The sequence below is a fragment of the Sitophilus oryzae genome, unplaced genomic scaffold (assembly GCF_002938485.1).
Source record: "Sitophilus oryzae breed Bouriz unplaced genomic scaffold, Soryzae_2.0 scaffold_1581_pilon_pilon, whole genome shotgun sequence".
Classification (NCBI taxonomy): domain Eukaryota; kingdom Metazoa; phylum Arthropoda; class Insecta; order Coleoptera; family Curculionidae; genus Sitophilus; species Sitophilus oryzae.
The window spans coordinates 84668-95883 of NW_022146260.1; the positions used below are offsets into that span (position 1 = coordinate 84668).

The following is an 11216-nucleotide window of genomic DNA, read 5'->3' on the forward strand; positions in this document are numbered from 1 at the left end:
GAACAAATGGATTTTTTTGAAAATCATTTTTATTTTTCCTGGCGTTACTTTTAGGAAAATGAAAAAAACTAATTGTAATATTCTCATTGCCACTTTATTAGGGCTATTTGATAGTATTTTTAGATTTTCAAATTAGCTGATAATTTGTAAGATACAGGGGCCAACTTATTTTTTTTAAATACGGACCTGCATTTTTTATTTCAGATTTTGAAAGAACTCGGTCTCCTGAATACAATGATGTGCCACACTTAATATTTTTTTATGTTTCGGACATTTGAACATAATTTATTTAAACGAATTTCAAGTCCGGCTCTGTTTTTTTAAAAGATTTAATCTATTCATCGTTACAATATTGATAAGCTTCCAAACTTAACAATGACGTGGGGTAAAACATTGAATACGGTAAATCAAATGCAATAACTAAATGGGCATTACTTGGCGTCATTTGTAAAAGTGAAATCTATACATTTCAACATTTACAATAAAGAGTATAAACATTCGGAACTATAACAAGAAGTTATGTTCAAAAATCTATAAATAAGATTGAACAAAAAATAAATTTGTGCATTAGGAAGGGTGGTAACCCTCTCGAATATGTAGGTCATTAGAAACTAGTTTATAGAAGTTGATTTATTTATAACAACTATGATGTAGAAGAATGTAGAATGTTTAGGAGGGGAGTTAATCACCGCGACCTTATAGATCTATTGTGTGTTCCCCTTTCTTGAGTTATAACGAGTTATAACTCATCATACACTCTCAGGGCTTTAAGAAAAGCCAGTATCTGAGACGGCTCCACGGAGGCCAGCTCTCCATCCTCGACATCAGACGTACTAAGGTTCATGACACGAATGGTCGTCGTCTCGGCACAATCAGTGATAAAGGTGTTCTGGTGTTTCCCCATTTTCCCCCACAAATTCTGCATTCGCCGTTGTTTCTCAGTTTCAGCCTACTGAGGTGTTCGTTAAGGAGACAGTGTCCTGTTAGAAACCCCGTGACAATCCGAAGATTGTTTTTACTTAAATCAAGAAAAACCTTTGATTTTTCTCGGTCATAAGTTCTAAGGAACTTTTTCGGAGTGTCTTAGGACCGTTGGAGGACACCCATTCCAAGTTACGGATGGAGTCTTCCAGATTCTTCAGTTCCGCTTTCAGTTGGTTCCCGTTTGGAAAACAGAACGGTTCTGGTCCAGTTAGTGGAGTGTTCGCCCCTTTTCTAGCTAGATCATTTGCTTTTTCATTGCCTTCTATCCCTTGGTGAGCAGGCACCCAGAGTAGGAGGACTTTATTTTCTTTGCCTAACTTGTTGAGCTTCTCTAGGCATTCTTTGACCAACTTCGAATTGATGGTTACTGAGTTGATCGCGTTAGGTGCTGCTTGACTATCGGATAGAATAGCAATTTCCTGTTTTCGATAGTTCCTATCTAAGATAAATTGTACGCATCTTTCGATAGCGCAAATTTCTGCCTGAAGGATACTGGGGTAGGTGCCCATTGGTTCGGAGTATTCAGTTTTCGGCCCAAATACTCCCTATCCCTGTCCCTGCTTTTGGTTTTGGAAGCATCAGTATACGCATTGATGGTATGGTCTTTTTTTATATGCTGAGTAAGTGTTTCTTTCTTCCAATCCCTTTTTTATTACTCAATACTACAGTGAGGGTGTTTCTCAAAGTTGTAAAATTCTTGGTATGTCATCCACTGGGAGTTGGAGAAGTGGAATTTTCTTTTTGAGGGTGTTCCAAGCCCCTGACCTGAAAATTCTCCCAGTACTGTTTCCATCAGTAACCATTCTAATCATTGTCGCATTGGCATAACTACCGACGACAATGTGTAGTGGTGTTAGGTCTAGAATGACCTCCATTGCTGCTGTTGGACATGTTCTCATGGCACCTGTAATGCAGATACATGCCAGTCTCTGTACTTTGCACAGGTTTTGCCTTGCTGTACGTTGCTCTAGTTTTGTATACCAAGCAACTGCTCCATAAGTAATCATGGTACAAAGTTCCATATTAACTAAAATAGTATCCTTCCATGGAGGGGGCAGTGTGTCGGAAAAAGTGGATACAGGGATATTATGAATGTTTTGTTGGGAGGAAAATAGGTGGTATCTTATATTAATGGGGCGTGGGTATTTTAGAAGAACGGTATACGTTTCACTGTCTTGTAAGTCGAAGAACTTGCCATAGTCAATCAAAAAAGGCTTTGACTTAATGGATATTCCATAATTAAGAGTATGGAGAATTCTCCTGTGATACAAGGAAGAATATCCAGATAAGGCATAAAGACTCTTCACCGGTGTGGTGCGAAAGGCACCCAAAGATAATCGTAGCTCCTGGTGGAGTATTGTATCCAAGGATTTTAGGTAAGACTTTCTCGATTCCTCAGTATATCTAAACAGTGCCCTTAAAAATAAAGTTTTTTAATTACTATATGATATCGTGCAATTGCCAAGTCATTATAATTATTACAGAAATAAAGGTGTCTAATATTGATACTAACAATTTATAACAAAATTGTTCAGTAGGTGCTTAAAGAGAGACTAAATAAAATAAACTGACTTGGTTTTACATGAGATCTCACAACTTTTTATAGTGGAAGAATTGTGTTGCGAGACTTGGCATTTTTTACATTCTATGTTTTTGATGGGATCTCATTTCTTTTTGTAGGCTACCCACCTATTTTTTTTTCGGGCAATATATCATCCAAACAATATTAATAAGTTTGACTAGGCAATAATTCATAAACTTTGAATTATCGTATAAAGTCAGATAATATCCAATGCATTAATTCTAGTTTTCTAACGACTTCTGTTTCCGACTTTCGTTATGTTATAACCTAAATTTCAACTTTAAAAATGTTCAAGTTATGATTTTACATTTTACCAATGTTTATTCAAAATTATGTTTTTGTCAATTTTACACATATTTTATTTTTCATATAGAAAACTATAAGAGATAGGTGTATAGGTTAGTATAAGAGAAAAATTATGAGACATGAGAGTAGTTTCAAAAAATGTAATAATATATTGGGTGTTCCATTTAAAATAACAAATGCTACCACTTTTCAAATGATCCGGCAACATTGTAACGCTGATAAATTTTAGATAGATGGAGCATGTGCCTTTATAAAAAAATCCACATTTTCAAAACAATCCTATCACCGGTTCTTCTATTACCATCGCCGGAAAGTCAGTTACCGGTAGCGGGTAGACTGCTATAACTTTTAATCCTTAAGGATATTTCGAGATTTTTCATTTTTTCCTTCCATTATAAGTTTAATGCTACCTAAAATTCAAAATTTGAAGTTTGTAACGCTTCTAGAAGTACCTTAGAATTTTGATGACGGTGAGTGAGTCAATATCGAAATTAAAGGAATTTGACAAGCGATAATTCATAAACTATGAGGTATAATTACTTAGATATTTTGGTAAACTAGACAGCTATAGTATGTCCTCATGTTTATAGTTAAAATTAATATTCTTGCTTTATTAATTATTTATTTGGCTTTTTTAAAATGGTTTTAATTTTTGAGGTAATATTAGAAAACATATGCTCTCAAAATACATTTTTAATATACACCACTTTATTATGTTAACTAAGAAAATAACTTTAACTACCTTTAAAATTAATAATATACAGGGCGATTGATAGTGATATTTATTAATGCTGAAACGTTACTAATGAAATATACGTTTAATAATAATGGAAATGATTTATCAAAATGCAGTACAAAAAATGTTAATTGACTAAAAAAATACTATAATAACATTTTTTTTCTGTTTGCCACGTTATTTATATAGACCTAGGTAGATTTTAAAAAGTGACACAGGTACAATTAATAATATATTAGTTCGGCATAAAAGTTGCTGTCACGACATCGTACAATAGATTAAAATTCATAAAATAAATTAAAATTATTAAAATAAATTAAAATTATTAATTAAACAAATCTTTATAAAGAAACACAAGTATATCAAAGTTGGGCCCAATCGAACGCCAGGAAATGGTATCGTAATATGGTACTACATTATGGTACCTCTTGATATGCTTCATGGTACCATAATATTACAATGTCACTGAAGATACGTAATATACCAAGTTTAAGCCCAATCGAACGCCATGTATCGTAATATATGTACTATATTACGGTATCACTTGATATGCTTCATGGTACCATAATATTGCAATGTCATGAAAAATACGCAAGTATATATCAAATACCGTGCGATACCGAAAAAAACGGCGTCCAGTTGGCTGGGAAAAGACGATCGATGACATTTCTCATATAAATTTACACATAAAATGACAGCGATTTTCATTTCATAGCCATCGCTAACGCCGTTTTTTCCCGATCATACGGTATGAACACAATCGAACGTCAGGAAGTGGTGTCATAATAGTAGAATAATACTTATTATATTGTCGCCGAATTACGATCAAAATTCAGGATTCAGTTAGAATCAAACGTCAGGAAGTGATTTTAATTCAGCTCGTATGATTTAACTCCAACTAACATGGCGAGTTAAATACTTAAACGTTTGAAAAAAGAGCTCTAATTTATTTTAATATGTTTAAATGATGTAGCAAATTTGAAGCTAGGCTTTATCAGGAAATATTACAATATAAATTACACAATGGCAACACTGCATAAAATTCTTTTAAATTTCGTTTGTAGAAAACTGTTTTCTTTTAAATTTATCGCCCTCTGTTATGTAGTAGTGAAACTACCGCATCAAAATATCTGATTTGGAGACAGGCTTTTAAAGCCTGTCTCCTTTTGAGACCTACGATTTTATACATGTAACGAGGCTTCTGTTGCGTAGCTAGATATTCTGTGGAGGAACCCATGGGACCTTTAAATTTTAATATATCTGCGTCTCTCTCGCGAAATTCGACTTCTTTGTTCACTGTCGTCTCTTGTCTTATCTACTCTTTGGCTCCATGCTGTCACCCCCCTGTTCCTCACTTCAATAGTGCCGACTAGAGGTGGGCCAGTCTGCGATTTTTGTGGAGCTGCTACGCTCTGCGACTGCTCCAATAAAAGCACTGTGACAAGTAGCAGCGATTTTTCGGAGCAATTAACCTATAAATTAAAAATGTAGTTTTATAGGTTAATTGCTCCGAAAAATCGCACTCGGTGTTCGGCACCGTTCGTTGCATTTACTAAAAAAGTACAGGACTATAGGTGTGATTATGATAGGCAACATCATCGTCTAGTTTTTATTTATTTATATCGTATGATCGAAAAAACGGCGTCAGCGATAGCTATGAAATGAAGATTGCTGGCATTTTATATGTAAAATTTATGGGGAATGTTATCGATTGTCATTTCCAAGCCAACTGGACGCCGTTTTTTATTTCGATCAGTAGTGGCGATTTTAACGTCTGTGCAATCGGGGTAAGTCACCGACGGGCCCCAAGCCTCCCGGGCCCTTGCGAACAAGATTCGAACTTTTCCGAACTACGGGCCCCTAGAGCTCTTAAAATCGCGGCTGTACGGTACTATACTGATGTCTTAGTTTGATAGATGTTGCTATATTTTTTTAGTCTATTCAGAAGAATTTGAGTGTTTCTAAGTACCAAGCACTTTGCTATAAATATCTTAAAGAGTCTGTTCATTTTCACAGAGTGGTGGCCCATGGTAAAAACTTAATGTTATATTCAATTCAAAGTCGAAACTGTCAAAAAAATCTTTATTAGTGACCGGTTTCGGCTATTTAGCCATCATCAGACCTTAAAAATAGATATAAATAATAAAACTTATATGAATGTATAAGATCAAATAAAAGATTTAGGATATACAACAAAACACAGATACAAAATTAACTAACAAATAAACATACTAACAAGTTAAAAATTACCTTTGTCAAAAACATCTGTTTGTGATTAATATATAATACATAAATATCTTATTTAGATTCATGAAAGAAAAAGCGAACGCTGCTACGTTTCCCGTTCCCAAACTCCCAACAGCTCCAGTACACAGAATATACTCAATATACTATGCTCCAGTCGACTGCGACCTGCGACGACTGTGACTGGAACAGTCTGACCGGGCGACGGGGCTAGGAGCATTTTCAGAATTTACACTATTGTCTGCTATTGCTCCTATTGCTACTCACGAGCGCAGATGTCCTAAACTTGTAAACTGCTCCGAAATGTCACTGCGATTTTCTTGGAACTGGAGCAGTCACATACTGCGACGTTGGTGGAGCTGTGACAAAGTAGCGGACTGCGATTTCACAACCCACCTCTAGTGCCGACGGTTTTTGTCGTTTGTCTACGATTGTTCTTCTCTGTATAGAATATAGAACTTGAATATTCATCAGGATTGCCACCTGGCCACTAATTGCCACAAACTATTATACATGTGACTAGCTTCTATACAATCTTATTATCTTATGTATTTTGATAGTATCTTATCTACCTGTGGCTTGACCTCGCCAAATAAATAATAATTCTATAAGTTTCAACTTTTTTATATTTAATATAATCAATAACAGAATATATATTGAAAATTAATAGGCAACGAAAATATTATAATTATCTTCTGTCTGTTTTTCCTGTACCTCGTTTTCCAGAAAACAGATGCTTAGGCATCTTGTTTCCAATAAATCTGTCAGCTTCACCTTTGAGTCCCATTTTGGCAACTTTCTTGCTAATAGCTCTATGAGCAATTTGTTGTAGCTTCTTCTTCATCTATAAAAAATAATTTTAAAATATAATGTGGCTATTTTTTTTAATCTTACAGCTATATCTTTAATTCCTTGGTCATTTCTTGGTGGTTTAACCAAAACCCTTGCCTTATTTAATGGGTTCAGAACATCTACTTCCATACGAGCTTTCTTAGAAGCAGGCCCTAAAAAATGTAAGCAAAACCTTGTATGATGTCAAACAAAAATAATACAATTTTTGATCTGTTACTTACCAACAGATCTTACTCTCTGTTTTGTTTTCGTAAAGTTAAATTCTTTAGTACTGGACATATTGACCCCCAAGTTTTCCATACTTTTTCTTAGTTTAGACACAGAACGCTCTTTAACCTATATAATAAAAATTAGTACCATTATCCAAATTTGCATGTTAAACTTACTTTAGCACCAGATGTTCTAGGTATTACTGGTTTCCTACTCTGTTTATTAATTCTAGCTTCATCTTTAAGAATTGCCTTCTTATGTCTTAAAAGAAGGGGGTGTTTACTTTAATTACTTTTCTGAACTTTTAAATAATTTACCTAATTTGCAAAGCAAGTTTTTTAATTTCTTGCATAGTTTCATCGAGTTCAATTTTTGGTATGACATACATTCCTGTCTGTTCCCGAATTTCCTCTTCCTTTTCTAGTTCTTCTAATTTGTCAAATATATCAGGATCAATGTAATCAGCAACATTATGTCCTTCCCAAATTTCAGGAATAATATCATACCTTTCATCTATAAGAACTTCAGTTAGAAAAAATAAATTAAAATTGTATACAACCTTCTGGAATATCAGTGTATTCTTTAGCTAGGTTCACAACAAAGTCATCTCCTTCTTCTAATTCAATATCTCTAGCCAATTTACGTTTCTTTTTTTCTTGTTGTTGTTGCATCTTAACCAACACACTTTCAGGAATACAAGGGGGCCTCTCTTTATTGTCCCTTGGTTTAGGCATGGCCACATGAAGACGATTTAAAATTCCATCCACCTATATGAAATATAATACTTATTAGTTATTATAAATTATATGTGTGTAGTTTTCTCATATAACCTTTTTAGTTCTCATTTTCTGATCAACCCTAAAGCTCAATAATTTTTCACAAGCCTCTATCTTAACTTCCATAACTCCTTCTTCCGTTACTGTTGACATTTCCATAATTTGTAATTCAGAATCCTCTTCAATTTCCTTCAAAGTTATTCTCTTTTCTGCAATAAGGTCTTCCAGTTTTACAATATCAGTTTTATTGACTACTACTATAAGGGGTTTGTTTGCAAAAAGCGGTTTGATGGAATCAAACAACTTTACTTGTTCTTCTATTGTATGACCACACTGTTCTACAATAATTTAATATTGGCAATATAATAAGATTAACAAAATAAAATACTCTTACCTGATAAATCCATAAAATACAATACACAAGCCCTTAGATGAGCTAAAGCTGTAACAGCCTGCATTTCGATAACATTCCTTTCTTCCAGAGAATGATCTAATATTCCAGGGGTGTCAATAACTTGCCAACGTAAATATTTGTAATCTGTATGTCCTACATATAAACTTTTGGTTGTAAAAGCATATGGCTGGACTTCAACATCTGCTCTTGTTATTTTATTTATAAAAGATGACTTCCCTACATTGGGGAATCCTTAAAAAGAAAATAAACACAAATTAAAAACAATTAAATAGTTAAAAAAATCTTATTACCACAAATTAAAATTGTTCTTGTGTAAGGATCAATGGAGGGTAACCTAGCAAGATGCTGTCTAACTTGTTCTAAATATGTTAAGTTTGAGCCTTGTCTCTTCATAATAGTAGCCATACGACCTAGAGCTGCTCTTTTAAGTTGTTTACATCTATACAACGAATCTCCATACTTCAACAATCTAACGTAATCTCTAGCTACATTATCAATCAAGTGCCTAGCTGTGTTAATCTGCCCTAAGGCCAACTTATAATGATCCTTATCGTAAAGAACGTTCATTAAATCAGCATAAAATGGATGAACATCATCGAGTTTGGGAAATTCGGTTAAAATTTGTGTTAATCTGTCATGAAAACTTTGTTGTGCAAATTTTACTTTGCGCATATAAAATGCTCTAATCCTTGTAATCTTATATTGCTTATGAACCACCGTCGGTGTTTTTCTCTGAGTTTTAGATAATATTATATCAATAAAATCCTAAAAACACGAGTAAAGTTACTTATTTGAATCTTTATAACATTTTATATCTACCGACCTTTGAGGTAGGAACCACAGCAATTTTCTTGAAGTTATAGAGCGCCATAGTGCACTTTTATTATTATATCCAATATTTTAAGCCAAAAAGACGAACCCAAGACGAAACTTTTTTTAAAGTACAAATTCACACGTGCCTCGTGCCTCAGGGGGGTGACAGTCATGTGACAGATTGGAAACAGTCATTAGTGTCATTCAAGTGTCATTCCTGTCATTCTCCTCACGACAAGTATGGCCGCCCAATGCCTTCTATTAAAAGATCAGCCTGCGGGCGAGATTTATGACGTCACGCTAGTTAGATATAACGGATTAATAAATATGTTGTAGAATACATGGAAAACATAATTATTCCTCAGATTTTTGGTTTGTATTTTAAAAATGATATAGTTTAAATGAAATATACATAATATACAGTTAATAACTACAACATATATACCTATTTATAGTAATAAATACTTTCTTGGCAAATAAACTATGAACCATACATATGCAGCAAATGTTTTACAATGTACAACAATGTATAGGTACATAAGATAATGGGTAAAATGTAAATATATTTTAAATTTTGGGGTTTGAAAATCGATCTAATTTAACAAAAACATTGAATATCTACTAATAGTGATGTATTATTTGCATTCACAAAATTTATATGTATATTTTGCAAGTATCAATGTTCGAAAAATTATATTTACAAATAATACAATATTATCTAAAAAGGCGTCAGCGATGGCTATGAAATGAAGATCGCTGGCATTTTATATGTTAAATTATTCTAAAATTTTGATTTTCTTTGGGATTTTAGGTTCGGGAAAAACGCAGATTAAGTTTTCATTTGGGTTTTCATTACTTTTATTTGGTTTAAAAAAAAACGTTTCGGCTAACTATAGCCTTCACGGTGTTGTGTCATATGAGAAAAATCGTGTCGAATATAATCCAAAAAATTACATATACAATATAATTCACACCTCATAATGTTTACTGCAATTAATAAACTAATATAAACTTATCAAAAGATGACCACATATTTTTAAAAATTATTATTCTTAACACTAAAATTATCTACATTGACTATGGAGTACGCAGTAAACATTATGTGTGTGGTGTGCATATTTTATATGCAATTTTGGATTATATTCGATTAACATTTTTTTTTCATATGACACAACACTGATGGAGGCTATAATGTTAGCCGAACCGTTTTTTTTTTAAACCAAATAAAAATAATGAAAAACCAAATGAAAATCAATCAGCGTTTTTCCCGAACCTAAATTCGAAGAAAATCAAAAAATTTAGAATATTTAGAATCAAGGTTCAAGAACATCAAATTTTCCAAGATTGTAAAATTCTAGTTAATTATTTTATGTGTACAGTTATTTAGGAATGTCATCGATGTTCATTTCCAAGCCAACTAGACGCCGATTTTTTTCGATGATACGGTATAATTCTTACGTAAAATGTAAATAACATTAGACCAATTAAAACAAAGAAATATGAATTTCTTAGTATTTTTAGTAACACCTTTATTCTTAAAACTTAATTTTGTATTATGCAAATATACCAATTTTATTGTTATTTTATTCATATTGTATTCAGCCATCACTTAAATATTTGATATTAATTTGGTATTATAAATAATCAATACTATTCATTAAAAATTACTGAACAAATATATGTTATGCTTAACATACATTATATATTATCAAACAAAAAACACATTCTTCTTTTTAAACTGTATCAGTCTTGTCTTTACAAAAAATCTTTTTAAAATTTGAACTCAAAATAATAATCTTTTTCATGATCTCTAATACACATATTCTTTATTTTTCCCTAGATCATAATACCTACTTACGTGTTTGAATCTATCGAAGCTGAACCAGCAACACTTGGAGTGGAGATTCCACAATATGAATAAAATAAACATAATTGTCCAGTTTTCTATTAATACACCATCATGGGAGAATATTATTTTTAAATTTATTAAAGATATTTTCAATAAAATTCTCTTGATTTATAACTCGTACCCACTTTTCTTGCTCTTCCGGACACTTTAGGCTGCCTAGTATAATAACTATCCTTAGTAACCATCCTTTCCACCAGGAACACAACAAAGATGAGGCATAGCACCAATAACACACTCCACTTAAGCTTTATTGATGAATTGTTAGAGTCTTAAAACACAACACAAAAAATCACGATAAGTAAAAATGTATGGGCACTTTTAGGTTAAATCACTTGCACAACGTAATTTTTAAAATTTCTATTTTTTTTGTGCGAAACCGAGAGTGACCA

The 11216-nt window shown here is 32.8% G+C and overlaps 1 protein-coding gene across 1 annotated transcript; it reads right to left on the reverse strand.

The window, feature by feature from the left end:
• Positions 1-6460: 6460 nt before the first annotated feature.
• On the reverse strand, positions 6461-9161 carry LOC115879516 (nucleolar GTP-binding protein 1). Its single transcript, XM_030896401.1, has 10 exons — positions 8929-9161; positions 8396-8870; positions 8085-8336; positions 7745-8028; positions 7474-7681; positions 7232-7427; positions 7091-7175; positions 6926-7040; positions 6747-6856; positions 6461-6696 (listed from the first exon to the last, which is right to left on the reverse strand). Exons 1-10 carry the CDS (start codon positions 8974-8976, stop codon positions 6541-6543), a joined length of 1929 nt encoding a protein of 642 aa, XP_030752261.1. The 5' UTR covers positions 8977-9161; the 3' UTR covers positions 6461-6540.
• Between the last annotated feature and the right edge of the window lie 2055 nt (positions 9162-11216).